General features: G+C 43.2%; 1 protein-coding gene across 2 annotated transcripts in view; it reads right to left on the bottom strand.

Annotated features, from left to right (window-relative positions):
* Positions 1-25131, bottom strand: part of JAZF1 (JAZF zinc finger 1) — a 689301-nt gene that overhangs the window by 408270 nt on the left and 255900 nt on the right. For both annotated transcript variants that reach the window (XM_078663493.1, XM_078663495.1), the window contains exon 2: positions 11738-11810. In XM_078663493.1, the coding sequence (XP_078519619.1) occupies positions 11738-11810 (73 nt within the window). The remainder of the gene's footprint in view (positions 1-11737; positions 11811-25131) is intronic.

Genomic DNA, 25131 nt, shown 5'->3' on the forward strand with positions numbered 1-25131 from the left:
CTAGAAAGTGATCAAGACCAATCACCCAATCTAGCAACGTAAATCTACTAAATGTTTCATTGAACATGAACTGGCATGACTTTATCTTTAACAAGTAGAAGAACTCGAAAGTCTAATCCTGGCGTCCATGCATGCCTAGACTGTGTGATCTTGGGCATTATCTCTGGTGGTTCTGGAGCAGTTAGAAACCAGCTGAATAGCTTCATTGGCATTCTTAAAAAACAAGGACGAAGAGGCGAAACTACTATTATAGGAGGAGTTCTTGGCATCTGGGAAGTAAGGTCTTTCCCCATCTTCCTTCAGGGAAGCTCTGCTGTGTAGCGTCAGCCTGTTGCATGTAAACAGAAGTCTCCCGAGATGGATGGGCAGCGCACGGCATGTGTGGTTATTTCTGTCTATGCCTGTGAATATGAGTCAGTTGTCTGCATCTTGTATGTATGAGCTGAAGCTCATTATTGTTGTGTGTGTCGGTCAGTTAGTGCTTATATATATTTGTCTGTTAACGTTTATGTTTGATAGAGTGAACATCATGTGTGTATGTTTCTATGACTGAGTAAGCAAGCACTTTTGTTAGTGTATACAGTTAGGCGTGTTTTTTTTATGTATCTATGAATTTTGTGTTTATGTGCATTTGAGTGTTAGTCAATATACATGTCTGCATGTCTAGCCTAGTATGTGCTTGTGGCCCAGAGTACATATGTATGTTAATCTTAGCTTGTGAGTTCGTATGAGCCACGGTTTTTGTTTGCATCTGTGATTGGTGTTCGTTGGGTGAGCATGTTTGAACCTTTCTCCATGCGCTCCTTTCAGTCTATCCGAGTGAGCAGATGGGTGTGTGCCCGTTTTGGAGTGTGTTTGTGGGAGCAGTTTGTGTGCGTGTCTGCGATTTGTTTAAATGTGGTATCCCAGCTTTACAAGTAAAGTAGAAGGGGCCAGAACATTTATTTTGACCCACTGAGAAGGCCAAGAGAAGATGTTAGTGTCAAAAAGTATTTTTTCTTACTGCCTGATCTTATTAGGAGCGAAGACTACAATTTTCTCTCCAAATTAATACACCTTCATATTAACGAATAAACAGAGGCGGCGGTCGCATCACGACTAGCATTTATTTTTTTGCGGGTGCAACGGCCAAACAAGGAGGGGAGAAGATGGCTCTGGTATGGGCAAGCAGCGAGGACAGGGAGGGATGAGGGACAGAAGAAGAGTAATCACCGGAACCATCAGTACCTGGGCTATGCTCCAAATAAGCAGAAGGAGGCATACTGAAGCCGTATGAAGCGCACACACTCACCAATTAGCATAACCAGATTTTCCTAACCCCCCTATTGCATTGCGGGGCAGTTAGAAATGCCAACTTCCTCCGCTCAGCTCTGCCACAGCGTGATCATTTATCATCGGACAAGATAGTGGTCGGAAGTTGAACAGCAACGACGAGTGGTGGAGGCCTAATGACAAGGGAAACAACAATAAAAAGACAGGGCAGGGTGCGTGTATGTGGAAGCAAGAAGGGTGTGTGGACAGGAGAAACAAGAAACACAACACGAGCAACAAGTTGAACAAGCAATGACAAAACACAGGCAGGAACAAATAAAAAAAAAAAATTGTCCCCTAAAACAACACAAACACAGAAGCATAAAGATACAAGTAATTGGACGGAGCTCTGAGGGAGGAAACAAAAGACAACAAGCACCTACGAGGACACAGGGGGCGGGAGAGAACACGGACGGCGGGAGGGGGCGGGAGTGGACACGGACGGCGGGAGGGGGCGGGAGTGGACACGGACGGCGGGAGGGGGCGGGAGAGGACACGGACGGCGGGAGGGGGCGGGAGAGGACACGGACGGCGGGAGGGGGCGGGAGTGGACACGGACGGCGGGAGGGGGCGGGAGAGGACACGGACGGCGGGAGGGGGCGGGAGTGGACACGGACGGCGGGAGGGGGCGGGAGAGGACACGGACGGCGGGAAACGTGCACAGGACAGCGAGGGGGGGCGGAAAGGCACACGGAGGGGGCGGGAATGGACAGACTTTCAGTGAAAGGGGAGGGAACGGGAAAAAACGTAACTCCGCCCTGGGAAAAAATCTCGGGAACGCCCCCGAATCTGGTCCGGCCTTGACGGACAGATGTCTGTTCCAATGGCTAGCCTCCATTTATGGAGCTAGCCAATGGGACAGGGGGGCGTTTTCCATTTTCCTTACTGGAATCAAGAGATTTCTCTGGAGGCGGAGCTAAGAGCTCCGCCCTCCAGCGAAACCTAAAAACACTGACATACAACGCTCAGACCTAGAGAGCTTCGTCTCCGAGGACCAAAGCTAATGTCTTAAACATAAGAAGACAAATCATAGCAGTGACTGCTAATTTAGAGAAGACATCAAGTAAATTAACCACACCAGGAACAGTTTTACTACAACAGAGCAGGAGTGCCAGGGAGCTTCAATGTTTTACTGAAAGGGAATAAACAAAGCAACATTGAAGGAAATGAATTAATGTAAGAAACAATCATTCACATTTAAATGTATTACTTCAAGTATGTTCAGTTTTATTCAAATCCTTGTAAAATCAACATTCACACCCCATCAAACACTATTAACAGCAAAATCCAACAATTCACCAAAAGGCATATACAAGCAAAAAAAAAAAATCACAAATGTACCATTCACTTTATTAAAAAATTGCTAATACACTTTGTGACGTAATTATGAACATCCGAGGTGTAGGGAAATCATTACGTGTTCTTCCGTTCTGTTAGAAACACTGTGTCAGGTATATTCTCTGATCACTGTTTTCCCCTATGCAGTTCAATATGCTGCGCCCAGTAGTAACAAGTGTATTATTCCATAATCTGTATAGAAAATCCATCCGACCTATTCAGTTCTTAAAGATAATAACTTGCATCTTAATCACATTATATTTGGGCATGTTGTGGATTTATAGGTTTATCAAGGTACTGTTTTAGTGCCAGGTGCTGAATTATATGTGCGCAACTGGTATGTAATAATTAATAAAATAACATATTCCATTCCCTACATGGGTCAACCAAGAAGGAACTGCTGACAAAGAAACATTTATCGAAATTTTCACACAAAACTTAATTTGAATGAAGTAAACAGCCTACAAATCTGCAATATCATGTGCAGTCCACAAACCTCATCAGGCTCACTATATATGAATTAACAGTAGTAATACGAATATTAGTTATCTGGCCACTCACCCCTCACTGGCAGTGGGGCAGTTCTCAAGTGAGTGCAATTTAGACCTTTTCAAGATTTTGGGACATAGAAGCTAGCTAGCTTTCATTAGTTTCCATGTATGGATATGGTATTTCTATAGCGTGAATATAGTCAAAAGGCAGGGGAGAACTATATAAGGTCAAAAACAAGCATAATGTCAACGAGTGACAGGAGAGGTAGCTGGGCTGTGGGCCATTATTGCATTGTGATGTACTGTTCTTTTAAGAGGTGAGTGAGTCTTCAACAGTTTCCTAAATTGAAGAAGCTTTGAGGCAGTTTTGATGGGTAAGGGAATGTTGTTCGAGACCCTGGCTACATAGATGAAAAGTGCCATGTGCCTTGTTTCTTCTTTTTAGGTTGATGCCTACTGCTTAAGACTTCTTAGGGACAATCGGAAAGCTTACCCAGGAATGCATTACACCCATTGCTTACCATTGGCTTTGCTTTTTGTAATTCACATTTGTTTGCTTTCTAATTGCTGGCTTTATTTGTTTTAGACTGTCCAGCTTGAGTTGTTCCCCTTGTGTGGAGCATAGCCAGTTTACTGTATTCTTCCAGGGTACTTGTTTCTGTAGCAGGCCTATACATTTTGTATTATAACATTTGTTGTGCATTCAAAGACAGAGGTCAAATGTCAGGCTCTGTCTTCCGAGGGTACTTGGTGTTTACTTTTCTTTCTCTGGCTTCAAAGTGAGAGGATTTATCTGACATTTTAGGCTGTTTTTTTAGCACACAACAACATTTAAATGTCTGTAAATGAACTGTGCAAATATTTCAGACTATATCAGAAGTAGGAAAGCACATATAAAGTACATTTTTGTAATTCTTAAGTGTGCTGGTAACATATTTTAATACTATTAAACAAATCTATACACTTGGTGATGGCATTTCTACTCATTAATTATCATTTGTGCGCTGTATAATTTTATTAGTAAACTGTATGTTTGTGCAAATGTAATGGTTATTTCAATTTAAAATATGTTGTCTGTAATGGCAGTGCACTACCACGCCATGCATAGTCCACTCTATGACACTCAATGCTCCTCCACTCTATGACATTTTATGCCACTCTCAAAGCCAACACTTGTTTTATTTATACTTCTTTGTCTGCAGTCTGATGGTGTCCTTGCTGCAAAAGTGAGAGGCATCACTAGACATGGTGAGCTTGTCTGCAAGACGTTGGTTCCTGGTGAGTTGAACATAGACTGTTTTTTTAATGATCTTTCTGATGAATGATAGGAGAGTGATTGGACGGTAGTTGGGGAGGCCATCTTGGTCTAATGTAGGTTTTTTTGGAGTGGGAAGATCTGACCTATCTTGAGAACCTCTGAGAAGATGCCTTGCATGAGTGATGCATTGGCAAAGGAGAGTAGGAGTAAGAAAGCATTCCCAGAAAGAGCTTTGATGAAGCACTAAGCTAAGACATGTTCATACGAAGTGGCTTTGAAGGAGTTAACTATGTTAGCGAGATCTGTGAGAGATAGGTCTTTGAAGGCTGACCATTGTGGGATTTTACGGGAAGGAATGGGCATACGAGATGAAGCAGGCGTGATGTTATTGATATGGTGCCCTACCTTCTGTTTTTGTTCACTAATGATGGTGATGGTCCTGCACATTTCTTTTGAGTGCGGAACAGGTGAGTCTGGCATGGCGTTAGAAAAGTGCTTGAGTGCCTTGAAAAGTGTTCTGCTTCTGTTGGTGTTTTTTCCGATAGTATTGATATAGTACTTTGCTTTGGCTGATGTGATGAGCTATGTACCTGGTGTGTGTATGGACTACAGTATCATGGGGTCATCTGAAGCAGTTTTTCTTCAATTTTCTTCCCTATCTGTGTATGGATCGTTTATTTTCTGCAAGGCCTTTAAACTACCAGGGTGCTAAATGGCCTTGAGATCTGGAGATCTTGAGATGTGCAGCTTCATGATCACCAAGTATCCGGTCCTACTGAACTGCATCAAAAAGAATTGCAGAGTTTCTGTCTTCCAACCAGTAAGAATATGTGACTTGTGAAAAGGTCTTATTCCCAGTCATGAAAATGCCTACTCAAGATCACTAATAGCTCTTTTCACTGTCACAAACTTGGGACAAGTATATGTGGCAGGATGCTTCAGAGTGCAGTGCATTACCAAATCACACATCTGTAGGGGAAAAGTTAATTATGTAGTAATATTAGTAGGCTTAGTCCTGTAACGTACTCCAATGGCCACTTTGTGGGAACTGTCATGTCAAATGGTAGGATTAAATAGTGCTTCCTAGATGCTAACAGTTTTTAAAGCACGCTCTAGAAGAGACCTTGATTGAACCTCTACAAGATAGTCTTGTTTCTTCCTGTGTCCGCCATTTTCAGCCACCTTAGCATCCCATGCTTCGTATTTGTCGGTGGCCATGGTGTTGTCAAAGAAAAATGTTATCTGCAAGCCTTGGCTTCTGCGCGGACGTGGCTTTACTTCTTAACTCTAATCTTGACGTGCTAATTTCTAGCATGCCGCAAAGTATGCCTAAAAGCCAACTTTCATGACACCACCTGCTGTTAATCCCTCATAAACTCCATGTTATAGCGCTCAGTGGGGTGTGCATTTGTGTCGCTTAGTGCAAAGAATGTTTTCTTGATACCCGAATGTCTATAAACGGTAGCGTGGTCTCGCGCTGGGTTGAGCTTCCAACGAACCCGACATGGTCCTCAGAACCTGCTGCTTTGAGACTCAGCTTAGAGTATGGAAACTGTGTGAGTCACTTTTAAAGCACTATTTAATCAATGTAAAAACGATAGGCAAATCCCAGTCGTTTAACGCTGCTGCGCATATTCTCTACACACAATAGTACAACAACGTCTAACAATGCTTACAGTCAAAAAAGTGCTATAATTTGTGAAACTGTGTAAGCCAACATGGATACAACAAAACATAGGAACTAAGCAAAGCCAGACAGGTGTAGTGCCCTCACAGCTACCACAACTAAAAGCGGAATTTAGAAGCCTTCTTTCTGCTAGGGTGGCAGACAGGAGTACAGAGCATCAAAGCTGTCTGCCAACTATGATTTTTTTAAGCAGATGAGTCAAACTTCCCGAAGCCACCAAAGCACAGAGATCTGGCTACTATCTGCAACCATGTGCTGTGAATATTTTGTGAGCAAGCAACATCCTGCTTCAATTATCAGAATACTTTGATTTCTGATAATTGCCATGTAGAGTGACTTTGCGGGAAGATGTCCAGCCACCTGTTTGCAGGAAAGAACACCTCCTCACAGTTTCCTTCCTAAAAACTGGTTTCTAGTTTCTAGTTCCATGCCGCTAAGAGCAGGTCCCACGTTCTCACACCAGTGCTGTGAGACCGCGCAGTGGGCGCATGACATATTGAATGTACAACTTGGCCAGATTGCTTTAAAGTCTGGAGCTCACCGCAGGGGTCGGCTTCAGCTCTGTTTCACTCTGCGGCCATAAAAGCATGGGTAAAATGGCGCGGCAGTATCTGGCATTTGATATTTAGCAGTACGCAGCCTGTTTATGATGGTATTAGGCTACAGCAGCGAAGTCTCCAGCATGGGACAACAAAGCGGGACCAGCTCTGGACCATGGAGGTGGAAGAAAGGATGTCTGGTAATGGATACAGCGGCTCCCTCTTGGCCCTAAGCGCAGTACAGCAGGTGGTGCTACACCATGCAGGCGCGTTCAGATGGTCTTTAATACACTCAATTAAGACCTCTTTACATCTCAGACCAAAGCCAATTAGGTCTGATCTGTTTTTTAACGAGCTGCAGAAAGGAATGTCTGACACAAGGCTTCAAGTGAAAAAAAAGAACAGATATTTACCAAAACGTATGCAAAACTTACTGGACGCACAAAAGAATAAACTCCCAGTATAGTATTCCCATAGGGAAAGGGTAATTTACCTGGCGCAAATTCTTTCTCTGAGTATAATTTTTATTTGTGAAGACAGACGGACGTTAATCCCCTGTACATAAATTGCAAGACAATCCAGACATCTGCTACAAATGATTCTCGTGTCATATATAAAGCCATGATTGCCAGAGGTAGGCTTGGAAAACTACAACTGCTGCTCTTTATGTTTCCTTCCTGAATCACACTTCCCCTGTCCAGGAGGCAAAGCGCCATATAGCTAGGAAGCCAGAAATCTGCCAGAGAATACAGACACCAAGACGTGAGGTCATGTTTAACCGAAATCCTAGCGAAGTGGGACAGGCATGACCAGACATGGGTCCAGTGCACACTGTGTCACTGGATCCAAGCTATACCTGGCTGATGAGCCCATAACTAGGGTGACACCGGTCCTGGGTTGCTTGTGTTCCAGTTCAGCAAAGGACTGCAGTTCGGGCTACGACTGTTCCTATTGGAGCTGGGTCAAGTCTGATTTGCATATAGCTTGGAGCAAACTGAGGTGGCAAGGAGGCAAAAAATCAATGGATGGGGATGTGGCACGAGTGATTACCAGTGGCAGAGATTAATTTAAGCATTCATCCATCACTGTTTTGTATACTTATTGTGTCACCCTAAGTGCGATGGGTATGCCCAGATGTGGGTTCCGTGCACACTGTGTCACTGGAACCAAGCTGTACCCGGTAGATGAGCTCACAAATAGGGTGAACCCTGCCATGGGTTGCTTGTGTTCCGGTTCAGGGAGGACCTGGCTTGACAGTTTAGGCTGGATTGTTCCTATTGGAGCAGGGTCATGGCTGATTTGCATATAGCCTGGTCCACACTGAGGTGGCATGGTGTGAAAATAACGATAGATGGTGACGTGGTCCGAGTGATTACCAGTGGTTGAGGCTAAACAGTCCTCAAAACGAAGCCGTCACCCTGCATGCAATTACAACACGGTTGTTACAATGACCGCGTTGTAACAACGCATATTGTTACCCCGCAAGTCGTAACAACGACTTGCGGAGGGGGATAAAGGTGTTGGATTTAAAATCCAACACCTTCCCTACTGTCCGCACAGACTGGAGTTGGAATAGTAAATTATACTATTCCAACATCCAGCGCCCCCCTCCGCAAGTCATTGTTCTGTATTGCAGGGTAATGGTATGTGTAGTTACAACGTGGTCGTTGTAACGACCGTGTTGTAATTGCATGCGGGGTGACGGCATGCGTGAAAAAGAGGCATATTCATGGCTGAGATTAATTGAAGTCTTCCATCAATCATTGTTTTGTATCCTCATTGTGTCTGGCATACGTGGGTCCTGTGCATACTGTGTCAGTAGAAAATCGGTCCTGGGTCGCTTGTATTACGGTTTACAGTGGACAAGACTTGGCCGTTCAGGCTGGATTGTTCCTACTGGAGCAGGGTCAAGACTGATTTGTATATAGTTGGGTCTAAACTGAAGTGGCATGGTGTGCAAAATAACAATGGATGGGATGCGGCCCTGAGTGATTAACTTTGGCTGGGATTAATTCAAGCATTCCACCCATCACTGTTTTGTATACTTACATTATGCTGCAGCACATTAAACAGAACAGTTCAGCTGAGCCCACAGGAGGAAGATCACTAAGAATGCATGATAATTGGGAGAGTTGCAGAGTAATGGAAAAATGAAAACTATTATCTATGTTCCATTTTGTAATTACATTTTGAGCTTTGACCAACACCTCTGCTAATTTAATACCGTGCTTTAGTATAGTCACGTTCTATTTCTATAAAGTACTATATGTCTTTTTAACAGTTACATTTCACTGTTACCAACTTCTGGAAAAGTTTACTGAATAAGAAGCGACAGTGATGCTTTTGCTCCCCATGAGGAGTTATCCCCCTGAAATATATCTATCTGACTAAACACTTGGATGTAGAACACCTGTTGCTTTCTGCATTCTGCATGTAGAAACATGGTCAAACAAGCACAGGCAAAGCCAATATGTCTGACCTTTGAAAGGCATTAGCTAACCTTTGGGCTTTACCAAAGCATGTTACTAATGCTGATCAGCATCAGTGAGAAGAAAAAAAGATGCTTGTTGCAGATGCTGAAAAGCCAAAATGTTCAGCCCCGGCGTGATGAGGTATGCACGACATACATGATCACGTCATGACGATGTGGCTACCATTTTCTTTACTTTACCATTCCAATATTCTTCATCTCGGAGTAATACGTTAAAAAATAAAACGTGCAAGCCCATTATAGAGAAAGGAGCGGCCAGTGGCAAATTGCAGTTGTTGGACCCTCCATAAAGGAAGGGGCAGGGGAAGTAGAAGGTAAGCTGGGATTATGCAAGTATGCAACAAGGAACACATCGGGGGCAGGGAAATGAGGGGGGAAGCAACACACGGGAGAGAGATTAATAAAGCACATGCACAACCTTGGAATACTGAAAGAAAATGGACAACAAAAACCACTGTAAGACAGGTACGCTCTACTGGAGGGACAAACGTGAGGAAGGAAAGCTATTTAATAAGAAAAAAACAAATGAGTTAGAGAAGAAAGCAAACTAATCATGAGCAAAGGGCTGACAGAAAGCCCGCTACTCTTGATGGTACTGTTTACAATTGTTGTATGAAGACGAGAAATTAAATGAAAGCTGTCTGTAGGCAAGACCTAAAAATCAGAGCAACCGAACATGTGCATACCCTTCTAATTATACGCCCAGTGGCATGTAACTGATAACCAAGTACTTGTGAGATTTACAAATGTTTGCCTCCGCTTACCGCTTACATAATGCAACATAAGTGGAATTTGAAGACTGGCAGAGTACACCGTACAAACAAAGATACTACCTTGACCAAAAAAGGAAAGAAGGGTCTGAGGAAACAGGTGTAGTTTCATCCTGCACAAAACGTTAACTATACTCTATCCTTTTCCAAGTCTGGCCAGGATCCAGCAATCAGACTTGGGTTCAACACTTATTCTTGTCATGGTTAAGAAATAGTTATTGCTATATTTTTTCAATTCAATTAACTTTATTCGACCTTAGATAATAAGATCATAACAGTACAAAAATTCATAAAAAGCATATTTTGTGATATAACACATTCCAACACATTTCACTGGATATCCAGACATATACATCTCTCTAAAAACAGTCACATTTTAAAATAATGTAAGACGTCTTTTTCTTCTAAATAATACAGCCCTAAGAAACCTTGCTAATACCACACATGTAAACAGGTTGGGAAGCAATTGCAGATATAAAAATGCGGGTCTGCATTGGTTGAAATTTAAAGACTTCAATATAGGGACAATAAAAGATCTCCTCATATCAGTGTATAATTTGCAGAAGAACAGGTTGTGAATCGTTGATTGTTTCGACTGGACATAAAATGAAATCCTTTGACCAGTTATTCACATTTGGGAATGTCGTCAAACGGTAAAATATGTCTAGCCTAAAACGTGTGAAAACAAATCTATCCTGTGAATTTAAAACATTAAAAAGATATGGTTGCATCGAGCAAGTGGTTAAAATCATTTGGTTATGATAGACTGAAGGTTTAATTAATTCCACTGATAGTCTCAGATCTTGGAGGTGTTTTAGGCACTCTGATTGTAGTGCTTTCCTTGTAATATTATTCAAGGACACCGGTTATTCAAAAAATTCCAGATGACTGATGTCTACCATGAATTCTTAATGTACTTCAGCAACGGAACAGGTAATGAGTGGTCAGAATCGCAGCAATCCTTTACTAAAGAACGATTAAATTCCAGGTGGTCTGAAGTCCAGATCTTGTGCCAAAGGAGGACTGGCTTAAATCTTATCAGATCCGTGAGATAAGTAGTACCTAGTTCAGAATGGCACACAAAATTTGAACAGCTGGCGGTAAGCGCCAGAAGGAATTTGAAAAAGGCATTTTCAATCACCTGTAGTGGTTCCAAATTCACTAAACCCCACAACTCAGATCCATACATAACAATGGTTCTACATTTTGCATTATAAAATTATCATAGGCCCATATAACTTTTTGTTTCTTTAGTTACCTGTATGCCCACATGCAGGATGGATTTCTCTTTAATAACTGTGGGCACAGTTAAGGCACATGAACTAGGTGCATGCTTAATTGTCTTAATATTGACTACTGCACCTTAGGCTGCAGCCTGCAGGCTACCTCTGTGTAGAGAGAAGAATACTGAAATGGGTGCATCTCGAATAACTTTTTTCTTTAATTCGTTCACACTGGTGAGCAGTGTTAAAAACGTAAACCTTAAACTCGCCGAGTGTGTGACTTAGATGAGAATAATGTGGATGTGGCAGCACTAGCAGTGAAATATGACTTTCTCCATTGTTCTCATAGCACATGTACCACTATTTTCTCCATGTTTTCTGCAGATTTGGTTGTAATTTTGACATAGGCAAGCAGCTCAATTTGTAATGCCCTGTGCCACTTTAAACATTCCCCTTTTCTTCTTCCAAAGGGATGGAATCAGGTAATCCTTTATGGAAAACAACTATGCCTGCCAGAGTGTCCAAGACACCAATATCCTTTATAGCACAAATCAGCATACATACCCAACATGCCTACAAACAAGTGTCACAACAGGTGAAGCTTTACCGGAAGAGGATTCTCAGCTTACCTGTTGATGTAACTCAGAGCCACGTAGGTTGGTTGTTGCAGTTCCTGTTTCTCTAACACCCGTGGATCTGTATCTGCAATAAAGACACTTGTTTTAGCTCTCTCTTCCATGTAAAGGCGAACATATCAAACCATGCCACCTGAGGTGAGGAGTACCAAAACAAAACTTAGGAGCACTACTTGTTATGGGAACATTTGGTTGTATACCACATTATAGAGGTTTTAATATTGTTCTGCCAAAATTCTGTATCCGGAATACCAACAACACTATATCATAAAGGTAAGTATATATGGATAAGTATTGATTTTCTATTTATAAATCCATGTCTATATACCTTAAAGATATATATTTTCAAGGTATGTATACTTACCTATATATACTTACTATAATAATATAGTGGCAATCGACATTCTGGATATGATATTTTGACACGACGATATTAAAAACTAGATAATGTGGTAAACATTGCACGTATATAGCTAGTGTGCACAACATTTGCAAGGGAATCCCTGCTATGCGGGTAACATTACAAGGGGCCCAGCCTAATGAATTAATGCAACAGACAGGTCTTACAATATTCTGTAGGCCTCAAGTTTAAGTTGTGGGAGCCCAGGTACCAAACATAAGATATCATAACCAAGATGTCCAAATAAATATGGATCAGAATTAAAGAGAGAATAAAAAGTTGTCCCAGTATCTAGAGATATAGAAATTCCCTGAAGTAATAAAGAGAAACTACATTAGAAGAACAAAGCCAAGTTACAAGGAACTTTCGAGACTGAAGACTAATAGATGAAACTCTATTTGAAGTTTTCACGTTGGCTTTGTACTCAAGAGAGCAATTTGCAAATTTCTCCTTGGCTTTCTAGCATCTAGACAGTGTTTGGCCTATCTTTGTATTTAAAAGTGAAAGCATGCTAGATACACCACAACCAAGATATGACCTTTTGCTCCACAATGAATGTTTTAACAGGAACATATCCCAAAATAATTTCCCTTTTACTGCTCCTCACATGTTTGAAAAGCAAGGATGGCATAGTTACAAAGCATTTGAGCTGATGAGAATTCATGGTGTGCATGTTCATGTGTTAGAGTTCAAAGACCTTTAGAATCTGTGCATTGCACTTGCGGGTGTGCACCACACGGTGCAAAAATTCCACATCAATACTTCTGCCCTTGCAGGATGGTGTTAAGGTGCCCCAAATGAACAGCGAAGACAGCTGTGTGATGTAAATGAATGGGGCCCTCCTGCAGAATGTGGTGAGGGGCCCTGCGACTCCCATATATATCATAAACTTATACGCCTTAGGGTCAATGGGTCCCCACACAATGCACTCCAGTGGCCTATATTGTTTAAGAACAGCAATCTATACATACGTTTTTCACTTTTCACTTGTCCACTAGCTGATTGGCTGGGGCAGTTGCACTTGATTATCAGATTCAGACAGTGTTTAGTATTAACCACTATGTGAATGGGAATGGCCACTATGCTCTTCTCTGGTCAAATATTTCCAGGTGCATCTCAGACCCACGGTCCTGTTCTCCAAAGAATGCGCAGCCGCCGGTCTTGTACCTGATGGCGCATATTCTTTGGTAGACCTGTTAACCAGAACATGAGCAGAAGAGGTGCCTCTCCTTCAGTGTAATTCTAAGTTTCCAAATTCCAAAAGTTCACTAGTGAAGTCCCTATGACGATCGACGCTGTTTAACTGTGGGCATCGTAACTCAGGCCAATGACTTTTGAATGTGCGACCATTTGTAAGAGGGAGCATGCAGTATTTAAGAATCAGCCTTGAGTAATTTTGCCCTTGGTACTTAGTCATGGCCTACCTGTGCATGGCTAGGAAAGACTGAGCAACAGGAACTGATATGACAAAAGACAGCACATGCCCATTTTTTAACTGCTCCCTCTCAAGCATTTTCTCTGCTGTTTTGTTATATTAACAGGCACACTCAACATGATCACAACTGTCATTCTGAACGCTATTGCTATACACAGCCTGTTCACAAGTTGCGTGGATGGAGATGAGGTATTTACCACCCCTGGTGAATACTAACTCTGCACGATGACGCATTTACTGAGTGTGGTAAAGACCTCCTATTTTGAGCATTCACTTGGAAAATGGTCATTAATATGTAGGATGTTATGCTTACCCTACCAAATACCACATGTAGCAGTATTTACCTTGTATTTTATTCTTTTTATTATAAATTGGGGACGAGGGGTTTTAACACAGTTGGTTATTTTTTGACGACTTCAGATTGCGTTGATGGAAACTGTAGTTAATACAGTACAATTAAATTAAAACAAACAACCCTAAAAACATTCACAAGACATGCCTCGCTTTGGCTAAGCTATGATGACATTAACATAGGATATCACTGTGCCACAGAAAGGCCGTCCTTGAAATTTTACGAAAAGCCGAGTGCTTGCCGCGGTTGTTGCTTTCTTTCCACAGTAGGACACAACTCCCCTCATACAGAAAGGTGTCTGTCGATGCGCTGTACCCATTGTCAACTAGCGGCAATTCATCAATCACGTCATGCTGACCGGCAACCACGCGTTTCCGGAGTTACTAACGTGCGTGTCACGTGAATCAAAGAACTGGATTTTACACATACGGCACTCGGACGCTCTTGACTCACAAGATCAGGCTTCCGGCTATCGGAGTCATAACGACGTCATGGATTGTTCTGGAGCCAGGGCAGGAATCTAGAGTGACTTAAGAGGCGCGGAAGAGCGTCACCGCCTCTATGACTGGAAACAGTTAAATACAAGACGCTAGCTATAAAGCAAAGGGGCTGGGCTGGCGCTGCGCTGCAGCAATATACAGCAGTAAGTAGCAATACGTGGCAATCATGTAAGAAAGATGCTTTAAAAAAAAATGTATATATATATATATATATATATATATATATATATAGAGAGAGAGAGAGAGAGAGAGAGAGAGAGAGAGAGAGAGAGAGAGAGAAAACGTTCCTGAAAGTTCTGACTAATGAGGAATTTCAAAGAAACCAAGGGCCAGATGTAGGTAGCCTAATATCGGTCGGTAACAGACGAAATTACCGAATTTCGGCTGTTACCGACCGGTATTAGGCTTTTCAGATGTAGGAGGCCAAATTGAAGGAATCGGTAATTTACCGAATTGGTAATTTAAGAAATCGGTAAATTACCGAATCCTTAATGTAGGAAGCACTCAAATGAGTGCTTTTCCCATTTCAGGATTCGTTATTTACCACCAACTACAAGCTGGTGGTAAATATCGAAAACCCTAAATAAAGCAATTTTTTGCAATTTATAACAGTGCCATGTGACAGACATACAAGATGTCAAAGTGACACCCTGCCACCCTTGTATGTGTTCCCCCTTTTACCGAATCGGTATTTATCGATTCGGTAATTCCCATTAATTCGGAATTAATGGGAATTACCGAATCGGTAAATACTGATTCGGTGAATACCGAATCATTCCGATTCGGTAATACTTACTGAATTTTTTCCTACATAGCATTTACCGATTCTAAAATACTGAATCGGTAAAATTCGGTATTTTAGAATCGGTAAATTTGGATTACCTACATCTGGCCCCAAATCTCTGGATTTAAAAGTGACTCAGTCACAAACAGAATACCTTTGATGAGGAAATAAATAGCCTGGTAGCCAGTCTCACTTAATTTTAATATTAAAGACATATTTGTTTTAAAGGTAAGCTCGAGAGGATTTAACAAAAATCTGGAGATCCAGAGTCATTTTGGGTAAGACGTAAAAAAGTTTTTTCTAAATCGGTTTTATCTGTTAAAGCTTTGCCTCGTGCTGATGTTTAAGATTGTGTGGTGGAGCAAGAGCTTGGGGAGGCTCAAACACTCAGACTCATGCTGGTTAATCTGCAGGGTGGAAAACGAATGATGCGTGGCGCCAACCTGCACAATATGTAGGCCATGGGCACATTATTGGTCTGGCAAAGAGTGGACAGTGGTGTAAACCAGCCCAGTAGTGCTGCAAAAAAACAAAGGTTACATTAACTTAATAGTGAGGTGTAATTTTCATTGACAACGTAATGTTTTAAACTCAGAACCCACAGAAATTCAACAGTTATAGTAGTTATCTGAAATAACTATAACGCATGCCCTTAGTTAACTGTAACTTGCCTCTTTCTGCCAAACCTGGTGTAAATCCATCCCGCTGTTTGGACTGTGTCTAAAGTTCATATGGAAAAATGAATGGGGAAAATGCATTTTGGAACCCCCTTTTCTGGGCCCACACTTGACGGATCACCTCGAAACCTTCCACGCACAAACTAGGCAAAAAGTAGCACTTGTTTGGAAAGTTTCGTGAGGATTTGTTAAACAACGCCAAAGTTATAAGCAACACAAAAAAGCCATTTTCTATGAAACAAAGTCCTACCTATAACTACTCAAATATATAGTTCTAAGAAAGAGTAGGTGCTCTTCTCTAAACTATCCACAAAGTGGTCTAAACAATAGACTAGACAATTTGCACAGAACTCCAACTAATAATGATGGGCTCTGTTGATTGCCAGTGTTGTACTGGAAAACAAAGTGCACAAATGCTCTTTTATCTATTGTAAATGAGTATTGTCGTCCCTCTCCCCCCCCCGCTAACAGCCAAAAAAATGAAAAATAAAACGATAATAAATGCTTGTTTATTATCATTTTATTTTGGCTGACTGAGCCGAGGCTTGGGGGCGGGGAGATAGATGACAGGCTGGTGGAGGAATTTTTTGCACTGTAATCAGTGCACATGGCGGTTTGGTCGGCAGTCTCAGGACGGCCACGCCGTTGTGTGAACAGAGGCTCTCTCAGCTGCATTGCTGGGTTGGAGAGAGCAGGCACAGCCTCCCAGTCTACCTGGGAGCACAAATCCATAGCGCTCAGGTCAATCCTAACGCTGCTTTCATGTAGCGTCAAGATTAGCCTCAGGGGATTCTGGGAGCCTGTGAGTTCAGTGCCCGGAGCCAGATTAGAGTGCCTGAGCTAGATCAGAGCCTGGATGCAGGTAAGTTATTTTTTATATATATTTTTTATTTTGTTGTCTGGCCCCGGTCCTTCTCCTACCCCCACCCTGCCACTTTGGCCTGATACTGGCCGCTACTGCTTGTAAGCATTGAAGTGGGAGAGCGAAAATGTATGCAGCATGGCATCTGTTTCATGATCCACATCACTATTATTGCTCCTTTGGTAATTGGCTTCTGTGAACTAGTGCAATTAGTATGTGCCATTTAAAAATCAATTACTTCAAACGCATCCACCATTTTATAAAGATGGGATTTAGAAACTAGAGCATCATAAACAATTTAAATGAAGATGTAGGCTTGTGGTGTGTATTGTGGTGTATTGTGATGCAGTGTTCCCTCTGGTTTCAATTTGTAAAAAGATATATTGAGGGAATGTAAACTGTGCAGAGAGATGTATTCCTGGCACAGGGAACACATGGGAGCTCCAAATCAAACCTGTATAGGGATGTGAGTGGGCACTGAAGGCAGGTCATTAAACTCAAACATGCTCTAGAGTAGACAGCAAAAGGGAGGTCTATGGTGTTCACCAACCATATACGGAGACGTTGAATTTGACTTCCTCATCCTCCAAAGCAGTTAACCAATCAATGTGATTTATTCAGAAATATATATATAAATAAAATCAATTTTGCAGCTCCAACCGCACTGCAAACGTTACTCTGATTATTTCTAGGACTACTTTCCGAGCCGTAACGCACAAATTGACAATCATACGTGTCATGAAGCGACCTCAGTGGACTTTGCCATAGGGAGACTCAAGCTGGCTTTCTGTCATATGCTCTTTGTGTTACCATAAAGGCCAAGTGTTCCCTGATTTAATTCTTGGCAGCTGACCTCTGGAGGCCTCCATCCTAGGGACAGACATGGTGGCAGTCTTTTTAATGACTATTCAGAACTGTGCCTTGCTACACAATATATAGGGTTTTGATCAGTGGTAAGTTGTTATTGCGACAGTGTAATGTACGGGCAATGGAAGGTGATCAATGGCTATTAATTTCCAGAAGACTGGCCTTGATGCAGGTATGAGCGCTCCCCGTCACATTCAGAGAAGACCCAGCAAGTTAGATGCAATCTCATGCTCAGCGGATCCTTTACCATGCAGATGGCTCTAACTGGCCCTCAGCCACCTCTGCTGTCCTTACTCAGGACCATGTACTAATGATCAGTCTGTCTGCACCCTAGGTGTGTCTTCCAATGCATCACCCTCATGAGACTCCAGAGTATCACCTATCTCCTGGCCCCGGTCCCATACACATGCACGGCCATACACCATCGCCCGTTACTATTCGAAACTGGGAGGACGGAAGAAGTGACTCACACAGCACTGTGCCTCATGGCCGTCTCTGCGCTACACCTCCACGGCTGGATTACTAGGCTCAACTACACACTTTGGGAAATAGTATATTTCCAGAGACATCAATAAAAACAGAATATGCACCCAATGCAGGGAGCTAGGAAGCAGACAGGGATTTTAATAAAAAATAAAGGAAAAAACCATCACATTTTCAACACTGATTTTTTGCTTTCACCTCTCACAGCTCAACAACTGAGCAATATGCTACTGGTCTTTCTGCTCCATGGTAAAGAGTGAGATCCATGAAGCGCTGCAATATATGCGGATGGATACCTTATAGCATGCGGTACATCATCTCCTTTGGATGCAGTTAAGAGTTCCAAAGATAATGATGAATGTGCTTATCATTAATGACTGCATTTCTTAGCACAGGACCAGCAGCAGAAACTGCCTCGCTTGCCATTTGCCAGCCTGGCAAAAATGCAAAGTTTTTGTGAACCTTGTTAAAAGTGTTATAAATCAGGCGCAGTCGCCTGTTATTAGTAGGACACGCAGTAAATCTTGTGTCAACACCGCATTTCTTCAGCAGTTAACATTTTGGGTAATAAAAAATATTTTCATCGAATCAAATTATGGATCTCCAGGCGCTGGCACAAATTCTCATTATTAGCGGGCAATAATGAAGGGAGCGGTGTGGCTGCGGCGCTTGGAAATGAACACACACCTGACACTAACCTTTAGAGCTGTCATGTTTTCATCAGGTAGGCAATTAAAGTGAAAAATACAAGTGTGCACAACTTCCATGGCTGCACAATCTAGGGAATAATGGCGCACAAACATAGATATCAGTGGTGGGGACTGCACCTTATCCGCTACCACAGTTGGGGGTATGGAAAGTTTTCCAAAGTTTCCAATTTTCGACACTTTGAGAATTTTTTGAAGTTTCCCAGTTTAAGTTTGCTTTCACAAAAGTTTGTCTGCACATTACAAGGTAATGAGTTAATCTGTACACACCGCCATCACTCTACCCCGGACAACCTGTGGTCCTGATCCATCCCAACGTGGTGGCGTGTATGACATGATGGGACAAGAAAATCTTACAGAGAATATGTCAAAATAAGCCAACCCTGATTTAATGTTCATGGACAAACCTCGGATATACAGGACATGTCTCATTTATTCTGATGCATGGAAGACCAGAGTCTTACCATGTTATTGAATGCTTATTGGAAGGGGGACGGTTTCCAGCTTTGTCCTATGGCGTTCCCGCTTTTTTCCTTAGCCTGGTGGTATTATTGGTAACATCACCTGTTTATTTAAACACAACACCTGCAGTGTCCAAGGGTCTTCACTAGCGTCGTCTCATTTTAAAACATCACATTCACACCCTATTGGGGCTAATCATAGAAACCCAACTGCAATTCCCGATGTATGTGGATGATCCACATACATATCTACATCTGGCCTTGTTACAACCAAGGGCACAGGAACAAAATAATGTGTTGCGTACGAAACAGACTCTAAAGGGTAAAATACATTAGTTCATGCCTGAACTGCCTCAGAAGAGACATTGTGGTTTCTGTGGATTCATCCGTGATCTTGTTTCCTTTCCAGTGGCTTCACGAACCTGTTGTAATCTCGTCCCAGCATGTTAAGCAAAACACTCTGTATCCTGGTTTGACCCGGACATCTCCCATTCACAGCAGATCGAAGCACTTGCGAAGAGCAACAGCTGTCAACCGATGTTGCAGGGGAAAGTCCTTCCACTCTTATTGGTGAACCACCAGATCAGACTAGCATGGCGGCTGGTACTATCTCAATTGGACAAGTGCACGGTAATCTATGCAGGGACTCCAGAAAAATCAAGTTGTTTGCATGAGCTTAAAGAGAAACCACATCACCACTGCCCGAAAAGATCTTCACTGTCCCTGGGAAGGGCAAAGAATCAAAAATTAGCTAGCATTCGCGCCAAGAATTTTCAATTCTATTAAGGACACGGAGGCGAGGATTATGCTTCTCTTTCTTATATTTGCCACTCACAGCAGCCAATGAAAAACGTTTTGTATGCAATAAAAACTACATTTCCCATGATGCTTGTACATACATCACATCCTGTATAGCCCCATAAGAGCTGCTGCATCCTGTGTCTCCTCCTCTTTCTTTGCTCGAACATATACAGTCCACACATTAATAAATCCAGTCCATTTTACGGAATAAGAGTCACAATAAACATCCTTCAACATGGAGAACGAACATTAAGAAATCCAGTCCTTTTCACGGATATGAATCTCAAGAAACATCCTTCAACATGGCGAACCATCGTCAACTGGATGAACCACGTCTTTTAAGCCAGAAGAACACCTGCTCCTTCTTCTTTACTCGAAGCTGAAAGGAATGAGACAGGAAAAACCCGTAACTTCTGCTGATACAGAATATCAAGTACATTCGGGTGGGTAATTATTACCAATACTGTAATAAACCGGGTGGGATAATCCTCGCCTCCGTGTCCTTAATAGAATTGAAAATTCTTGGCGCGAATGCTAGCTAATTTTTGATTCTATTACAGGACCGGAGGCTTCGGATTATGCTAGTTTAACGCTTAGTAACACAACTACAGTCTTAAATCTCCCACCAGTACATAATACAGTTTAAATAGAGTCTGAGAAACTCCATCAGAAAAGTTAAAACTTGCACAACAATGAGAATTATCCAAACAAGAATGATAAGTATTGTACTTGAGCAAACTGCGTAGCACCATTGGTCTAACACCTATTCCGGCAACAGGCCCTCAATTATCGGCTGTAATAGCCTCGTACTCACATATAGAATGTCAATAAACATCAACCATCATATGAACATGTACTCTAAAAAACCTCATTTAGTAAATCCGAGAATCAACTTTGGAAGCCATGAGGTATGCCAAGACACACCCATAAGGTGCATTATCTCGAATTTGTGTGACCAGGTCCTGGCCACATGTAGTCCAGACCTCGCTGACAGAGCAACTTCCTATAGCATATACTGTACCTGTAAAAAGCGGCCTTGCCTCGCCCTAGGAACACCTGAAGGTGGAATGCCGCTTAACAAAGCCTGACACTATGTATTGTCCAGTCGACATACTATTATATGTATAGTAATAAAAGGAAATCCGAGAAGTAGTCCGGTTTGAAATATTTACGCCACCAAAGAGTTTGCAAGAAAAAAACCGACGCAAGTTCAGCAACTTGCCCCGAACCGAGAACGAGCCGCAGAAAAAACCGGCCAAAATGGACTCTATAAGGTGAACGTCATCGAAGTCCCCGTACAATATTTGGTAAAGAACCTACAAGTAGAGATATCAGCCCTCACAAAAACCGCCAAAGGCGCACAGAACTACGAAGCGACCCTCTATCGCCGAAACGTATGTCGGGAATGGAAGGACCCAGAAATACAAAATGACCGCCCACAGGACGTTCGAAATACCAGGAAGGTAGTGGAGATACCAGAAACTTGATCGTAAACAAGGAAAGTCTGAATACCTATCACCCAGGAAACTGCATTTACCACATCGCCACATGTCAACCCAGACCCGTGCTTACTAAACGGCAACGATGAATCTGCGGGCCGTAGCCCCTGGTGAACCATAAAGGCATCTGCCCTGAGCTACATGAGCGCTACTTCATGAGAAAAATGGAAAATTGTAAGGTAAGGCAGGAACAGAGCTGGCCTCCGCGGACCCAAGGGACGTTGGAATTTCAAATGGAGTCCCCCCTGCCCGAAAGGAATGACCTAGTCGCCGGGAATACAAGGAACCGGATGGAACAATCCGTCACTGTCATGTAGGTTAAGAGGTATCCCGGTTCAACAACCTAAACATGAAGTTTTTCGGCAGAATGGCCTGAGTCCTGGAACAAGTCCACTAAAAGGTGACCCATATGCCCATAACTGCTGATCGTTCTCGCAGTCGAGATATTGCGCATGTTGATCAGTAAGCCGCCAGAGGCGTTGCACGACAAAGGCTTTAGATAAACCCGAACTAAGAGCCACAAATGCATGAAGGTTATAACCGGGCCATTCCAGCCCATCAATCCGATGCCTGGACATGTGAGGCCAAGGCCTGGTAAGATAGACCTATCCATACATATATGAATCCAGGTAACTTGAAAGGTAAAGTAACCCGGCACTCGGAGGGTACTAGAGAGCTAAGAGCTTGGTATGACCCACACTTCGCATCAACCATTGGAACCGCTACCGGAACAACTGCCGTCGTGTGGAAGGAGGAGATCACCAGACACTCTCCTGCACGCTATATGCCAGAAGCCGCGGAAAGCTATGGAAAAAGGAACCGACCAACTAGTACGAATGTGTGCCACAAGCAAAACAGCAACCCTTTATACACTCGACAATAAACCATCTGTCCCCTAGGGGCCTGACGCGAAAGGGCCCATCTGGATCGGATGTCCCGGGGCCCAACCATATGAAAGGCTTTGCGCCTCTCGGACAAACTGGCGGAAACTGCGCCATACCGACGCACACCGCCGATCGTGGCTGACTACGACATTGATTTGCAGCCTGTCAAATCTGGGAATCTCTTTCCGAGACGACTGGAAAAAAGGAACATTGGCGACACCGCCGGGCAAATACTAGGCCAAATCCCGACACACGCGTCGGCCGCCTTACGTGTTGGCGAAAGGAAAAACGAAATAAAAAATAATAGATAAAATTAAAATAAATACAAATACAAATCGTGCTCAATGATATGTGTTAGCAGAAGGAAAGGGCGTCAATCAAGCCCTGTCACCCTGAGTTAGGCAACGTCATACTCGAGGCCCTGTTGACCACACAAGAACTGGAAGAACCTGGGTGTCAACGTAATTAGGTCAGGAGGCTCTTGCGCTCCTATCAGTAGGTGTCATCCTCCAATACATATATACCACCATCACCCTCAAGGGATATCCGTATTCAACATGTATAGTGCAAAGCACACCGCAATGGAGGAGTAGAGGGGGAGCCAACCCTGTGCACACCGAAACAGAGAAACTAAGAATGTATCGGCTCCTCAGCAAAGCTGTAGTCATTACACCAGCCCAAAGGGCGTCGGAGTCAATGTAAAATACAAGGAGCGTGTGCGCACTCCGAGGGCCAGCCAATTGTTATACCTGGAGGCTACCAGGAAATCTGCTCATGCAAAGCAGGAGGCACTGAGACCTCGAAACAAAACAAACAGGGGCCGCATACGACATGCGTAAGCCAAAATTGCCCAAAATGAAGCCCAAATTTGTGCCCAATTGGGTTACGCATACCGGAGCGTTATGACTCCATAACCGCACTCGGCTACTAGGGAAAGCCTTTGGCGGAGAAGCGCGAGATCGCGCCATAATTCGAACAACCCTGTGGAAGTGCTAAAAATCTCTTGCATGGAACTGCATCGTCGGAACGTAACTATGATAAAAAGCCTAGACAAGACATAATACCCATTTCATCATGGCGCAATGATAGCGCCGCATTTCAGCTCCCGAGGGAGCATTGATGTAGATTGCGGCCGAGTCCAGGCCTCCCCTGAGGCTCAATGTCACCGGCACTACTCCAGCAGGAGCGATCTGAAATTGCATTGGTGGTTGAAACAAGAAACGCTAACAAAATCAATAATGAACATGTACCAGGAAAATATTGAACGTGAAGTACAATAAAAAACGAAATAGAAATTATAAACCCTTAACCTCCTTTTTATATAATCAGAAAACATGACTGGGGCACCTGGGATCGAACCCTGCACCATAGCGGTAAGAGGCAACCGCCTTGCCCCGAGGCCACGTGTAAAGCAATCATGGCGAAGGTAATGAGGCTTGAAGACCCCTGCAGGGAATCAGAAAGCAGCGAGAGCACAGGGCGCCTGATAAGGTCACCCGCAGAGCGGCTACACCGCTGTACTGACAGCCCCAGGCTGAGACCACGAGGCGACGGGCGCCTGCAATTTGTTCAGAGAGCCCTGAAGCCGAGACGTGTAGCGGTCAACAGGGACAGAAGATGCGCCCGACCGGGCCAACAGGGGGAAGCACAGACTCGCTGCGGGAATAGGTTCAACCCCCATAAGCCGCCCCCTCGACAAACCTGGCCATGCCCGCAGGCCATGGGGACGGAAAACGCGGCTGGAGAGGCCGAACAGTCAAATCAGTAAAAAGCTTCCCCGGAGTACGCCGCTCCCAGCGGGAGCCGCTCCGCCTGAAGCATAAAACAATCAATGGCGCTCACGAGCGCCGAGTCAAGACAAAGTACGGCAATTCCGTTTTAAGGCGACAACAAATATGCGTCAGTATCAAAAAACACCTCAATGTCACAAACATGAAATATAGCGCGATAAAAGCGCAGAGCATTGTCACATAGCGCGATATAAGCGCAAGCATTCAATATAGCGCGAAATGAGCGCAATCATACAGGTAAGACCTCCAAGACAAAACAACAGTCAACTAAGACATTAATCATGGCATAACGTTCTGAGCACTTAACTGTCTGCGTGAGCAGCAAAGAAAGAGGAGGAGACACAGGATGCAGCAGCTCTTATGGGGCTATACAGGATGTGATGTATGTACAAGCATCATGGGAAATGTAGTTTTTATTGCATACAAAACGTTTTTCATTGGCTGCTGTGAGTGGCAAATATAAGAAAGAGAAGCATAATCCGAAGCCTCCGGTCCTGTAATAGAATCAAACTCAAAGTAAAATGTATCATCTCCCAAGCCTTTGAGGAAGAGAACTCAATCTCCCTCGTAAGCCATACGCTCAATAAATCTGCAGCCTATCAGAAAATCAGAAATGTACGTTGATGTCAGTTTACCAATTCAACTTCACCTGCAAGAAACATGAAGGAAAAGCATCACCAAAGACTTCAACTCATGACCGTGGGAGCAATTGCCACACTCGAGGAACCTTTGCAACTTGCAGTTGTCGAGAGAGTCCTGAACCCATTAAAACATAAGGAGGTATTTGGCATTCACTCGGCTATCGTCTGCACCAATCAACAAGAAGCAACGGGAGCACACATAACCACAATCAGCTAAGAAAGAATGGGGCAATCCCTTGAGGCAC

Source organism: Lissotriton helveticus, chromosome 10 (assembly GCF_964261635.1).
Source record: "Lissotriton helveticus chromosome 10, aLisHel1.1, whole genome shotgun sequence".
Classification (NCBI taxonomy): Eukaryota; Metazoa; Chordata; class Amphibia; order Caudata; family Salamandridae; genus Lissotriton; species Lissotriton helveticus.